Source organism: Octodon degus, unplaced genomic scaffold, assembly GCF_000260255.1.
Source record: "Octodon degus isolate 3935 unplaced genomic scaffold, OctDeg1.0 scaffold00015, whole genome shotgun sequence".
Classification (NCBI taxonomy): Eukaryota; Metazoa; Chordata; class Mammalia; order Rodentia; family Octodontidae; genus Octodon; species Octodon degus.
Window position 1 is genome coordinate 22,762,651 of NW_004524591.1, and position 15,286 is coordinate 22,777,936.

Sequence of the window (15,286 nt, forward strand, 5' to 3'; positions counted from 1 at the left end):
CAGTGTATTGATTATCAAAACTGACCTATCATTCAGCTGTGAAACTGTCTCATTCATATTTATTTCTCAATAAAATAAAATAGTGTTTTCCCAAGATTCCCCTCTCCTTCTCCTTTCTACTCATTTCTGTCCCCTGAGGGTACCATCTCAACCTTTTTAAGCAGATAATCATGTTGAGAGGTAACCTTGGCCTTTGATTCTAGACTAGTCATGTTCTTCATTTATGGGAGTCTCCCAGAATTGCATAAAAACAAGTGATTCTCAATCTCACAGTCCATCCATGAAAGGAAAAAACAAAGAGCAAGCCCTCCCTGCCTGAAATGAGGAAACTCATGTGAACTGGTATAAATATAAATAATGCAGTTAATTTTGAAATAGTTCGTGCTATTTAGAGAAAATAGGGAATAAGGTCTCAGGATTCGGGTAGTATGACTTTTAGTACAGTGGTTTGTAAGTCAGTGTATGTGAAGAAGCAGGAAGGCACATATTTTAAAAGTGATCTCCACTGCTGGTAAGTGACAGGGTGAGTGTCCCAAGGTGAAGTAAAGTGGCATCTCACCTTGGCTACCCATGTGCGGATTGACAGTGTGGAGTGCTGCTTCAGAAATATATTCTGGGCTTCTTTAGCAGAACCTGAAAACCAGGATTGTCATCATAGTTTGTACTGTGCTTCTTCCTTAACTTTGTGTAACTGCGTCTTGTTTCATTTTTAACCCCATGACTTACAACAGCTTTTCATTTTAGTCTCCTCCAGGCCAGGTGACCGAGGCTGTGAAGGTAGCGATTGACCTTGGGTACCGCCACATCGACTGTGCTCAGGTGTACCAGAATGAGAAGGAGGTGGGGATGGCCCTGCACGAGAAGCTCAAGGAGGGGGTGGTGAAGCGCCAGGAGCTCTTCATCGTCAGCAAGGTACCACTCTGTGGGAGCCTGAGGGTTCCCGTTCACTGTCATTCAGGGGGAACTCAGCAGAGAGCCAGGACTACACTCTTCAACATGAAAACAGTTATGACTGACAAATAGGTCTTCCAGCTCCTGTTACTCAAGGCCCCTGAGTGCCCCATGGCTTGTCTTCCTGTATCTCTCTGTTAGAAGATCACAATCCCTGGAATTAGGTTGGAGCTTATGATGTAGAGCCCCATGTTCCTGAGACTGAGGTTGTGGGTTGGTTCTTCCTCTCAGGAGTTTCCTTCCAAGATAGGACTTGGCTCCCATCTGCAGACTAGGTCTCTACTGCTGACCACCATTTCTGACCTGGAAGGGCTTGGGAGACAAAGAACCCAGGGTAGGAGGTTGAGGCTCGAGCTGCCTTGCTGACCTGCCCATTCATAGGCCTTCGGTTTGGTCCTTGGGAAGTTTCCTTGACCTGATGATCCTCTTCTCCTTGGGAAAGATAGGATCCACAGTGTGTGCTGGAAACTCCCTCAGATCACTTATAGCATCACAGCGGGATGGCTGGGTTTTGGGAAAAGGGCAGTTCTTGCTGTTGTCTGACTCCTAGCCAGAATACAGCCTTTGTGTAAAGATGCTAAGATGTGCTCGCACTGGTTTCAGCTGTGGTGCACATTCCATGACAAGAGCCTGGTGAAAGGAGCCTTCCAGAAGACTCTCAGTGACCTGCAGCTGGACTACTTGGACCTCTACCTTGTCCATTGGCCCACAGGCTTCAAGGTAGGAGCCTGAGGGTTAGGTCACCTCTCTGTGGCTTAGGTGCAGCCTGTGGCCTATTTTGAGCTCTCTTATTAGCATCCCTTATGTGTGGTCGACTCTGTCCCTGTTGCTCATGGTGTCATCTATAGCGCAGTGTGTTGGAAACCATAGGCTCGGGCCCCAGCCTGTCTGAGTGAATGCAGGTGACTTGGTTGCACGTTTCAGAGTTTGGGAAGTGCTGCTTTTTTCACTTGGTGGTGCATAATTGAAATCTGTGACAGCAAACATGGCTGTTGCTGTCCCTACTGCACGTGGCCGTAAGGTCCAATCAGGCCTCACCCTCCTCACCTCCAGGCACAAGCACACATTCATACCTACCTTACATGCATGTTTATGTCTAGATTCCGGACGTATACCCCGTCTTGTATAAATATATATTCACAGCCTGGATTTTTGTACACACTAAACTCTAAGATCATTAAACCTTTTGTCTTTTTTCTAACCTCTGGCTTGGTTAGCCAAATTGAAAAAATGTGAGTTTTATCCCATAGCTATTTTATTGCATTGTGGTAGGTATATTGGTCCCCAAAGAGACATGAGTTCCAGTCATCATTTTTCATGCCAAACCAGTGAGGGTTGACATGGTGCCAGTTTTATAGGCCAATAGCTAGTCAGTGCTGGGGCCCCATGAGCCCAAGTCCCCCAAGTCCTTTCTTATCTGCACATTTCAGTGCATGGTGGGGTGACTGGGTGGCAGAGGTTGTCCAGATCTCTATCTGAGAGCCTCTCAGCTCCAAACTGCTTGACTGACGCAGCAGCAGGGGCCATCAGGGCTTATCTGCCTGTTTGCTTTTCATATTGGCTGCCACATGCACCTTTAGTATCTTCCACAATTTTAGCCAACAATGAAAGATTAGACCAATTTTTCTAGACAGAGCTCCCCAGCAAATCTGGGAGAGGCTCTTACTGATTGCATTCTGTGTCTGTTTCCTGTTGTAATAACAGCATGGCGCTGAGTATTTCCCATTGGATGCGAGAGGCAATGTGATTCCCAGTGACACTGATTTTGTGGACACCTGGACGGTAAGCTGACCTCCCCGCCACAGTGTCCTCTGCCGTATTGGTGGTTTCCTGTCCTTGGAAGGATGTGAGGTGTGACTGCGTTGCTGCCACTTCTTGCATTGCGTTTGTATTCTTACTCTCACTGGATTTGCTCTGCTTGTCTTAGGAAAGCCAACCTGCCTTTCATCTTGAATCTCTTGGCTTCTCAAAAGTCCAGTTAGCTGGCCCTGAATAGTGTTAAACTGCCTTTAGTCCTTGTCCTTTTGGGGCTCATGTCAGTGTCAAATATACTCTCTGCTCTTAGGCCATGGAAGAGCTGGTGGATGAAGGGCTGGTGAAAGCAATTGGCATCTCCAACTTCAACCATCTTCAGATTGAGAGGATCTTAAGCAAGCCTGGCTTAAAGTATAAGCCAGCTGTTAACCAGATCGAATGCCACCCGTACCTAACTCAGGAGAAGCTGATCCAGTACTGCCAGTCCAAAGGCATTGTGGTGACTGCTTACAGTCCCCTCGGTTCTCCCGACAGGCCCTGGTGAGCTTTCTGTGGGGTTGTATTCTCTGGCCTGGTCTGCACACCTTCCCCCGGGGTCTCTTGAATTTCCTGGGACATTGGAGTTTTCAACAGCAAATGTCTGTTCTTTTCCAAAGGGTTGACCAATAGGTCATGACCCAACTTCAAACCAGGAGACTGGTCAGCCAGCCACTTGAAGCTGATGAAGGGGCTGGTGTTGAGGTCACTGCCCCTGCCTCCGGCCTTGCATGGGATAATGATGGTTCTTGAACTGAACCATCTTTCTGTTTCAGGGCTAAGCCAGAAGACCCTTCCATCCTGGAAGATCCGAGGATTAAAGCAATTGCAAACAAGTACAATAAAACTACTGCCCAGGTATGGCCATTTTTGGGTGCTTTGACTGTTGCCAGAACTCTGTACTCTCTGTGGTCCTCATTAGCAAGGAAGAAGAGAGGCTTGGACCCAGCAACCTTTCTGGTGTAGTTTGGTGTCCTCGAGCTTTTAGCAGAAGGCGCACAGCCTGGGACTTTAGAAGACTCTGCCATATAGTCTTGGAATGATAGTACCCCTACTTACTGCCTTATGGACTGCCCGAGGCTCAGTATTTCTTTTTCAGTTTTAATGGAAGTTTATCTATTACAAACAAGAACTTTTGTTATTAAATGTGGGGAAAATGTTCCCTTTCTCCCAAAGGATAGTTTGCTTCCCTAGGCAGTGAGTGGACTTAGAACATTCGTGAAGACAATGACCAAGAGCAGGACTCTGGTCGGGTCTGGATGGCTGTCTTGATGGGTGAGGTCTGGACATCTCTGAGCCCGTCCTCCCCTGTGCAGCTGGCATATCTCTCTTGGGTTATGGGTATGCATGACTGAATGAGATGGCAAGGCCAATTGCCCGGCATATACACACACTCGACACCGCTCTCTACCTTCACAGGTGCTGATCCGTTTCCCCATGCAGAGGAATTTGGTAGTGATCCCCAAATCTGTGACACCAGCCCGCATTGCTGAGAACTTCCAGGTAAGCTCCCAGCCGGAGTCCAGTTCTGCCATGGAGTAACAGTGAGACTTGATGGAGTTCCTCATCCCGTCTGTCTGGTGCGGTTTCATTGGTGGGCCTTCCTGCCACCATTCTGCCTTGTCTCAGGCCAGCAAGCTGGTCTCAGTAAGCTGTGGTGAACAAGCCATGGCTCAGAGACAGTGATTTACTGTTGGTGGGTTTACTGTGTGCTGGAGCCAGGCCTCGTGGCTCCTTGGTCCCACGCTGAACACCCCCACATACACTTGCTGAGGTTCCTTGGGGACACCAGGTGTTTGCCCTGAGAACATAATCACTCTTGGCTGTCACTGTGGAGCTCCAGTAGTTACCTGCTCAGTGACCTTGGGCAAGTTACTTAAGTAATGCCCACATAGAGGGTGTCCCTCTAGGGTTGCACGTCCGTGCTCAGGAAACGTGACTGCTGATGACAGGTCTGTCGATTGCAGGGCACTTGCCTGACCCAGCAGTTCTGCAAAGAGCCAGTGCAGTCCTAGGCAGAGCCTGGGCCCACATTGGGACGTCAGGAATGGAATTCAGAGTGGACTTGGGTCGCCTGGTGTCATCTCCCGTCTGCTGCCTCTGGCGTCACTAAGGGGGCCAGCTGCCGAGAGCTGCTCTCCAGTGATCCTGAGGGCCTCCAAGCCTCTCTCTTCTCTGAGCAAAGCAGCTCTGCCCAGGCACTGGGTCCTCACCTGAGCATGGTATAGCCCTGGCCATGGGATTTGCTGAAACCAGTTCCACTCAGTCCCCAGCACAAGGTTTCAGATGACCCGAGGCCCATAGCAGACCTTCTGATTTTGCCTTCTGGGATTGGCCAGATGCTGTGGCCAAAACTCTGCCACATGTCATGTAGGAGAGTGGGGAGAGGAGAGGCCAGGAGACAGAGAGCTTATTGTTTCAGAGAAGAGACAGTTTTCGTATGTCTAAGTGTTCTAACTATTCGAGAAAAAGCATCAAAACAGTGTGGGCAAGGCATACTGTCCTTGAGATAGAGCCTTAATTTCATATTTCATTTTTAAAGAATAGAAAAGGAAAATGTAAATGCCTGATCTCAAAACGATACTCCCGTTGTTTTATTTTCCCATCCCTCTACGTATTCTCTGCACATTTTCAATGGCTTATTCACTGAATGCATAGCTAGCTAGCTCCATTCTTGCGTCCTGTGACCGTCTGAAGCTAAGGCTCCCCTCGGCTCCGATCTGTGTGCTGGCGCTGCTGCAGCCCACAGGCCTGTCCACCTGCCGCCAGCCCGCCACCTGCGCGCAGTCGGGTCCTTCCACGCAGTCTGTTGTCTTCGTGCGGATGATTCCGTCCCCTCCCCTTCAGCCTACCTTTCTTGTTCTCTCTGCCAGAATCACATGTGTTCTCTCAGGCCACCTCAAGGCCATTTCCTCTCTGGCCTTGTCGTTGAGTGCCAGGTGGAAGCCATTTCTCATGCCTGTGGATTCCCAAAGGCTTTGTGTCACGTCTTGTGTGGTTTGCGATTGATGAATTACTCCTTGTAGTACAGCTGGTGGAATACCTCTGTCCTCAGCTTCACAGTGAATTGCCCATGCCATTGCTCCCTGGTGCTCCCCGCACAGCTGAGGTCAGCAGTGGGAAGAATGAAGTGGGAGGCACAGTGTCACTCTGCTTGGGAGTTCAGGAAGGGCAGAACTGGCTTAGCAGGCCAAATGTCTGCTTTCTCTGGAGAGTAATGTGATCTCCTTTCTCTAAGTCCATTTCACTATACTGCCCTCCTCCCTCCAGGCACTGCAGCCATCTTATCTGGTTCATAGAAAACAGCCTGTCCTGGATTTTTATTGCAGAACTTACTGTATATTTTGTTTGTTTGCTCATTTAAGGTCTTTGACTTTGAGCTGAGCAGCGAGGACATGGCTACCTTACTCAGCTACAACAGGAACTGGAGGGTGTGTGCCTTGGTGAGGTGAGTAAGAGACCAGTTCCCGGATCACCAGACGCAGTCGCTGCAGGCTTGGCCACCAGCCTTCTCTTCATGTCACCTTGCTTTCCTATTTCAAACCTGGTTCACCTGAACTGCATTTCCTGGGGGAATGCCAAGAGATCTGTTCTAGGTATCTCCTCCTACCCAAGGGCACTATGGGCCTGTCTAGGTTACTTTTCTCTCCCTGCTGAGACTAAATTCCCAACACCCAAAGTTAAAGAGGAAAGCCAGTTTGCAGAGGTTCCAGTGCATAATTAGCTGGCTCCAGGGTAGGATGGGACATGGCTGGGGGCAACAGTTCATGGCAACAGAAGACAGCAGAAGCAACAAGAGGGAGATAAGCCTCTTTCAGTCCCTTCTATTGTATCCAATCTGTGGAGATTAGGGTAGTGCCATCCTGTCAGTGGACCAGTCAGCAGTCACCCACCCTGAATCCCAGCATTGCATCCTGAATCAATCACATACTCTAGATTCAGCTCCCCCACCAAAAAAAAAAAAAAAAAAATTAAAACTGCATGTGGCTTTGGAGGGACATCTAGAAATAAACCCTAACAGGGCCCAACCTGACACATTTGGACATTAATTTCCAAGTGTTAGTGGCTGTTCTGAACCCAGCTGGACCTGCCTCACCTTCCTGGGAGAATTCACATTTAACCCTGTCTCTGAGTTACTCTTCTCTTGTTGCTGGGACAGAATAGCTGACCCCCAAAATGAAGAAAGCAAAGGTTTATTTAGTTCACAGTCAGTGGAGGTTTCAGTCATACTCAGCTGGCTCCAAGGCAGAGCAGCACATGGCAGTGGGCAACCTTTCATGGTGGTGGCAAAGAGCAAGAGCAAAAGGGCGGGGTAGCAGCACCAATGGCTGCAGAGAGCCAATCTGTCTCCCTTACGTTGCATTCAGGCTATCTGCCCCAGGCAGGGTGTAGCACTCACACCTAGAATCCCAGCACTGGATCATGAATTAATCACGAAGCCTACAAGTCCACCCCAGAACTGCATGAGGCTTTGAGGGGACAGCTAGGTACAAGCCATAACAAACCCTTTGCTGAATGACTTCTGTAGGAGGAATTTATTAGGAAGATCCAGGGGTTGGACTCGAGAGTGCCAGCACTGTCACCAAGACCTGAGACTGAAAAAGCTCTTCAGAGTCCCCGAGGCATCTGCCTCTGCACCTGCTGTGGTTCCTTATAATGTCTCTGAAGTGTGCTTAGACTGTGCAGGAGATCACTAGTAGGGTGGGTTTTTTCTTTTCTTTTCCTGACAATTCAGTGACAAACTAAAGCTTAAAAGTCACTCTTTGCTTTTCAGAAGCAACTTTTCATTTGGCAGTGGAGACAGGCTTCCACCCTATTGCTGTCCTCCTTCCCGTGTGAACTGCTACTCCTCTGTCTCCTTTAGTTCTTCCTCTCATAGGTAGGATTTGGAGGGCCTTGCGTGGGGCTGAGTCTCACCATGTGCTTTCTCCTGTTTAGAATTCCCACTCTGGTGGCATCAGGCAAGTGCAGTTTGCACCTCACATACTAACTTTTGTGAACTGAGGCTGCAGACCCTAAATAAGCCACACACAGAACCATCCTGGGGAGCAGCAACCAGGGCGCTCTGGGATGGCGCTATATGTTTCCCATCCTTCAGTGTGAAAGTTACATTTGGACCTGGTGGGGTTGAGAGGGGGAGAATTCAGGCAACGCCTGGCTTAACTCTGTTCCTTTTAGAGCCTGCCGCATTCGCTTGCATCTTCCTTTTCCTGTCCCACTGCTGGTGTAGCGTATTGAAGTCCTCAGCGCCGACCAACCGTAGTGCTTTTCTAATAGTTCCCTCATATCCTGATACCTCCTTCCCAGCCTCTGGGCTATTCTGGAACAGCCATCCAGTTATTCTGCACGTGGGACTTGTGGAGTAGGCATGGGTCAGGGTTGGTGCTGGGGAAGAAGAGGCTGGTCCTAATGCTCACGAGTCTCCCAGGAAGTGTTTTCAATCTGTCCAACCTTCTGATTATTAGTATCGCTACCCTGAGCCTGATTGCTGATGACTGCTATATTCCTCAGATAAACAAGAATAGAGGCAGGCCCTCAGGAGCTTTGGCATGATTTTGAATGTCTGAGTTATATACTCGACACTGCATTCCCCCAGACCCTTTACCTCTGCATGGCCAGTCTTCCAAGTGCTTGCCATTTTGTTTCCAGCATAAGCCATTGGCCCACCCAAGACGGGAGTGTGAGCCTGCATCTCTGGATTTTTATCTTCCATGTTTCTGTAGTACATCTCAGCCACTCCCTTGGGCCCACTGTGCCGCTACACTCCCATGGTTCCTCTCCTGGCAGTAGTTGCTATTTTATCTACTCTTTGGGCTTCTGTCTCCTACAGCTTTACACTGCTTCTCTTGTATTATTATCTCTTTATTCTTTTACCCTCTTACTATTTCAGACACTAAATTGCTATGTGGTCCTCCTAGGTAGACTTGAGCTGCTACCAGGACACAGAAATTGAGTCTTGCCGTGGTGCCCACCCCAGGCCCAGTGCTGGGCACGTGGGGAGGCCCATTTCTCTCACATGTGCTGCCTGACAGCAGCTGCTGCTGCCCACAACTGCAGACTGATCTGAACACTCAAAACTGGCTTGAGATTTTCTCTCCAAGCCATCTATTTTGACCTGTAGACATGTCCCCAGTTGTGTGTGTTGGTTTTTGTAAGAGTCAAGACCTCTTTCTTGAGAAGCAAATGTGTTCTCTTCTCTCCTGACAGCTGTGTCAACCACAAGGACTACCCTTTCCATGCAGAGTTTTGAAGCTGTGGATGCGTGCTATTCTTCAGTGTCTTGCACCTGTTTCTCCTGCCTCATTTGTCCTTGCAAGTGTAGTGTGGCCAGAGTCCCTCGGCAGTGGGCGGCAGCCTAGAGACAAAGCACTGAAGGCCTGTTAACCTGCCGCCTGATGTGAAGAGCAGTATCAGTAGATGAGGTGTCTTTTCTTTGCCTTTTATCATAGCCTGCTGGGGAAGGTACAACCTGAGTACCCTTTTCTGATCAAAGAGAAGCAACTTCTACAATGTCAAAATATTGTTACTAACAGCTAATTTTTTGACTCCTTACAACTGTAATCCTATTAGCAAAACTTCTCTTTGCCTCAAATAAAAAGTGTTTTTGTGAACTCGATGTCATTCAATTTTGTTGGTTTCTGAAGTAATAACCACCTTCCATCTCACTCCTAGCCTTGTGCCCAGCACTGATGACTGTTACATTCCTCAGATAAATAAAAAAAGAGGCAGGCCCTCCAGAGCTTTGGCATAATTTTGAATGAGTGCAATGTTAAGGGTGCAGGCTGGTGAACAGCGCAGCAGGAATGTGGACTGGGCTTGCACTGAGGATCCTTCCTCCATGCTTTACCGTTTAGCTTCGGGGCAGTGAGTGTCATCCTGGTAGAGCACTGTCGCTGGGGGGATCTGGATACTGGTGTTGTCTGGAGCTTGCTGCTGGAGACTGAACAAATGTGTCTGGGTTGTGGCCCAGGACATCCGAGTTTATGAGCTCTTCAGGTGGTCCTCGTGTGCAGCCAGGTCTGAGAAGCACAGCATTAGGACCAAGCCAGGATGTAAATCCATTTTTATTCAACAGGTTACTGGTTTGGCCTTCTTCCTGTGAAAGCCCAAATCAGGTGTTTACTAAAAAGTTGTACCCAAGAGAAACTGCATTCATGAAGCCCATTGTCCATACAAGAGGGAAGAAAGAAGAATAAGTCAATGGCATCTAGTTGCATATAGATGAGTGCTCTGTATAAGGTTTTAAGAGTAAATCTTAGAGGCCCAAAGGCTGTTGCTTATTTCTGTTATCAATGTTTCCTCATCCAGGATATATTTGTCAAAGGCCAAGAAACAGATGGACTATAAAAATACAACATTAACTTGAAAGTTCACAAAGTCAGGTTGCTTTAACTACTGGATGATCATAAACTATTTTGTGGATTACTGATGTTTTAAGGTTTACCACCAAATATAGGTAGTTGGATAGCAGCGGTTGCTGGGTCTCATGCAGGGAAGGAGAGCGCCAATCTAAGGGGCTGGGGTCAAGCTAGGTGGAGGATTCGGCCCACCTGTACACCTGGCATCCTTTTGCCTGACCCCCTCTCCTAGTATCTGCCCATCACAGTGTGGGGGTGTGCAGGTGCCACCTTACTCCAAGTTAAACTAACAACAAGCCTTGGGTCATGAAGAGCAGTCTCACTGATGTGTCAAACCAGCTAACTAAACCCAGCCTGTCTTCAAGTAGCTAACAGTTGGCTTTAAAATGCTTTGGAAAAATTTGGAAGCAATCACCAGTAATCTTCTGTGGGGTTTGAGATGCTTCCCAGCTAAGCAACTGCTCTACTATTGATGTAAATGTCCAGACCTAGAAAGTTTTAAAATTGGTGACCTGCTTTCTAGCTCCCTTCTTAGACTACAGTAGCCAAACAATTTAAAAGTAGAAGCAGGAGCATAAATGAAATAAAAGGCAAGTTTGTGTGAGGTTCCCTCACTGTCTAGCAGATGTCTTCAGAGCCTAAGGAAGGAGCCTACTCTGCAGTGGTGAGCCCCATCCCAAAGGACCAAGGACAGCTGCTTCCTCATTTTGAAGCTCAATAGCGTTGTTTTGCTGATCAGTGATGGTCTCAGCTAGGTGCCTATTGCTTGTTGGGAAGCTGGGTACTGGGAGTAGCAGATTGAGTTTTGGGGCTCAGTGGGACCATCTCCATGCCACTAACAGATTCGTCAAAGAAGCAGATGGATAAAGGGTCCATAGGTCAAAATGGCCCCATTTTACTCAGTGGGGATCCCCTTCTCTTTGTGTAACTAAAACCCGCACAGCTTCCTGAGCAGGCTCCAGTCCAGCCTCAGGACTCTGGTGGATTTCTCATAAGGGATCAAATGACTACCCAAGGGGCTAAGTCAGTGAATGATGGAGAGTCATAGTGCTACCCCATCTTTGAGGAGCTTTGCCATTGTACAGTAGAGCCTACAACATAGATTGATGAAAGAGGGTTCCACCCAATATCTAAGCCAATGGAGTATAATTGCTAATAAGATAATGAGACCAACTGGAAAAAATACAACTAAATTGTATTAAATTATATGGACAAGTAAGAGCTGCAATGGAAAATCTCTTGAACGATGCTTGGATGGACTTAATTTCAAGGCACAGTATCCTTCATGTTGTTGCCTTGTTTGTTGTTGGCCTTTTTTGATTTTACTGTTTGTTTTTGTTTTTTGTTTTTTTTTTTTGATTGATTGAATTGTTTTTTAGGGGGCGTTTATTTCTTGCTTTTGGTGTTGAGGACTAAGCCCAGGACTTCCAGCTTGCTAGGCAAGCGTTCTACCTCTGAGCCAAATCCCTAGCCCCCTCCTTCATGTTGATACAATGCCATAGACTTAATTCCATGCCTTTGCCATGTTCTATGAGAACAGCCCCTCTGAGCCTATTGTATGTTCACTGTGGGCTCCTGGGGTGGTCCCCAGCCAGGAGATGCGTAGTCAGTGTTGGGTCCAACCCAAGAAGGTTTTTATACACACATTCTTTGGAGATCCGTAGTGTTCTAGGATCCAGCCCCCTAGTCACACAGTTTCTGTCCCTTGTTATTTTCTAGTTGTGCTCTAACTAGATTCTAGAAGGAACTTTCCTTTTCTTCCCATCCTGCAGATTGGCAACAGAAAAATAGAAGCAGTTGATGACTTTGCAGTTCTTCCTCCAGCCCAGCCTCCCACCATAGCCTTAGTGTTCTGTACCATTTAAGAACAGTACCTGAGCCCAGAGTAAACTCACAAAATGTCAGCATTTGAATGAGGAGCTTTTCCTATAGTGACTCTACCCACCCCCATAGAATTGGTGCAGTTTAGACCCAGAGAGCAACTGCTCAGTTCTGACACTGGCCCATGTACAATAACTCCCAAATGGTGGCCAGAGGTTACCATAGACTTCAAACTGTTGTTCTGTAATTTTCAAATCATAGCTCAAGCTGTGACAGTTAAGCTGAGTTGTCGATTTCACTGATTGGAAACTGCCTGAGAGATTAGCAAAGCGTACTTCCCTGCGTCTGAGGGTCATGGAGGCCGTGCCCTTTGGCACTCTGTAGACCCGTAGTCCTTCCTCTCTGGTTCTCTTCCCCTTCTTTACCGTGAGCAGCTTTCTTACACCACACTCTCACCATGTTGTTTCTGACTTGGAGCCAGCTTGCCATGGACTGAATTGTCTGAAACTATGAGCCAAATAAATCATTTCCTCCTTTAAGCTGTGGTGGTGGGTCCTTGGTCTCAACAGTGAGAAATCTGGATCATTGTAGCCTATTCATCTCAATCTATAAAGTGACCACTTCATAGTGATCATGGGGATTAAGTGAGGTAATGAGTATCAAACCCTTATCTCAAGGCTTTATATACACATCATTTGAAACATGCTAGTCATTACTGTTATTGTTTTTTTCTGTTTTTTTTTTGTTTGTTTGTTTGTTTTTGTGTGTGTATGTGGAACTGGGGATTGAACTCAGGCCCTTGTGCTTCCCAGGCAAGCGCTTATTCTACTGAGCTATCTCCCCTGGCCCTTGTTGATATTTTTAATATTATTATTACTATAATCAAATGCTAACCACAGAAGCAAACCCATTCATCCCGTCACAGCTTGCAGGTGGTATCCGGGAGTGTGGCTATCTCCAGAGTGCTTTCCTCTGCAGAAATAGCTTTTTGTGCCTGGTCAGAGCTCTGTCTGATCTCATATACAGGAAGGGCAGCTTGTGGTAAACTTAGCACTATCAGTACACTAGAAGCTTTTGTTCTCCAACTCTACAGTTTTGTTTCATTCCATGAGGAGTAAGCCCTAAAGAAAATGCTGCCCATGCTTTTAGAATAATTCTTTTTTTCATGCGAGTAATAGGCAGTGCATGAGACAGAAAAGACTGCAGTGGTCATCAAAGATAGTTTCTCTAAGCCAGTGTTTTTAAACTTCCTTTTGGCCTCAGACTCCATTCTTCAGAGGAAATTCTGTACCAGCCTATGGCATGTGCGCTGCAGCAAGCTGTTTGTGTCCTTGACAGTTCTCAAAGGTTCACCGTCACTATCTTACCTGCAGTCTCAATATATAAACTCAGATAAAGGCGAAATATAAGAAGTAAAGCCATGCTGTTATGTTGAGCTGTAGGGGACTCAGGTCAACAATTTCTGACATTGCCAGTCAAGCGGAAGACCCAGTACTATTATGGGCTACTGGACTCTTAGAATATTTTGCTGAGTTTACACACCTATAATATTCAAATAATGGAACTTAACAAAAAAAAGGGGATACAGATGAATGTCCATTTGGTATCTGTGTATTCAAAGTGGTTAGGATAGATATATAGTTACAGTTTCTTAATGTATAGAGGGATTTGTTCTACTGGTGTTTGTAAATAGAATATCATGTCCGCATCTTGTACAGCAGTTAACCACTAGGAAGAATGTAGGCAATATGTTAATTATTGAAACTGTCCTACCAATTTGGTTTGAAACTGTCTCATTGCTATTTGTTTCTCAATAAAATTATGAAAAAGAAATAAACCCCCCAAAAGCAATAACTCTTAGAAAACTATCAAATAAAAGTCATTTAAGTTCATTTAAAAAAAAAAAAAAGGAGAGAAACCACAAAGCAGCATCATTCCATATCCTTTCCCACATTCCCCCATTTGTAAGGCCCCTGAAACAGTTTCCGACCTTGGAAACAGCCCTTCATTTTTTTTTTTTAACAGCCCTTCATTTTTAAGAAACATAAACAGTTATTTCACACAGTTGCTGGTATTTGGGAATTCTGGGTGGTCTATCTGGGTAGATCTGGACCAGGGTCTGTCATGAAGCTCTAGTCTATAGGAAGTGTTGGACTGCAATTGCTTGAGGGCTTGACTGGGGCAGGAGCTCTCTGACTCCAAGATCGTGCACTCAGTAAGAGGCATGTCAGTGCTGGGTACTGTGGAGGCCCCAGTTCCCCATCACATCTTTCTCTGAAGCTACCTGAATGCTCACAACATGACAGGGAACTCTCCCTGAGTCAGTGATCCAAGGCAGCACCCTGGAAGCCACGATGGCTTTCATTGTGTCTACATAGGACCATTGCTGCCATACCTTAAAATAGGCCAATGCTACTCACTGGGGTCTCCTTGCCAGTGGCTACCACAGTTTACAACCTGAGAACTACATAATGCTTAGAAGACTTTTCAAAAAGTAATCATACCTATGAACATCATGTTTCAAAAGAATATATGCTCAGATTAGGAACAACCAAAAACTCTGAAGATCAGAGAGGAAAAATGACCAACAAATGCTCACACAGCAATTCAATGATAAAAATAAACCCAGAATCCAGGCCTCTGGACTCTTCCAGTTCATCACATCATACTTTTATTATAATGACATTCTATTAAAATAGAAATTATACTGACTTACATGTCTAAAGCTTTATTGCCAGGTAATCAAGGCTAACATTGCCCATGACAAGCCAAGCTTATAATATGAACTCCTGATCTGGTGTGATGAGAATAACACTCAGTCTCTGTGCTCTTCCTTCCCAAAGCCAAAGTCCTAGTCTAATCATGGGGAAAAATGTCAGACAAATAGCACCAGGGGCATAGTTTGCAAAATCCATGACCATACTTCTCAAGACCTAAAAGGAGCCTAAGGAGATGTGATGGGTACACGTAGTGTGGGTGGGATCCTGGACAGTGTGTTAGCCACTTTCTATCGCTGTGGTAAAATGCCAGAGAAAGCTTAAAGGAGAACAGGTTTTGACTCATAGTTTCAGGTCAGGGTTGGCTGGGTCCGTTGCTGTGGGCCTGTGGCAAAACAGGATATCAGGGTGGGAGGGTTAAACAAATTTGCTCACCTCCTGGTGGCTGTAGCAGACAGAGACAGAAAACCAGAGCGGAAGGGACCAGGGATAAGGCATAGTCCCCAAAAGCATGCTCCAATACCCAGTCCCTTCAATTAGGCTTTACCTCCTAAGTTTCCATAATTTCCAAATGGTGCCACCAAATTAACTCTATCAATGAGTGAATCCTCCAGTGACATCAGAGCCCTCCTATTCTTTTTTTTTTTT

At 46.5% G+C, this 15,286-nt stretch overlaps 1 protein-coding gene across 1 annotated transcript in view; it reads left to right on the plus strand.

Moving 5' to 3' along the window:
* LOC101568497 (aldose reductase) overlaps nt 1-9,352 on the plus strand; it is a 15,636-nt gene extending 6,284 nt beyond the window's left edge. Inside the window, exons 2-9 of the mRNA XM_004626537.3 lie at nt 745-912; nt 1,555-1,671; nt 2,656-2,733; nt 3,017-3,246; nt 3,519-3,600; nt 4,162-4,245; nt 6,108-6,190; nt 8,950-9,352. Coding sequence (XP_004626594.1) covers nt 745-912; nt 1,555-1,671; nt 2,656-2,733; nt 3,017-3,246; nt 3,519-3,600; nt 4,162-4,245; nt 6,108-6,190; nt 8,950-8,992 — 885 coding nt within the window. The 3' untranslated portion in view covers nt 8,993-9,352. The remainder of the gene's footprint in view (nt 1-744; nt 913-1,554; nt 1,672-2,655; nt 2,734-3,016; nt 3,247-3,518; nt 3,601-4,161; nt 4,246-6,107; nt 6,191-8,949) is intronic.
* The last annotated feature ends 5,934 nt before the right edge of the window (nt 9,353-15,286 follow it).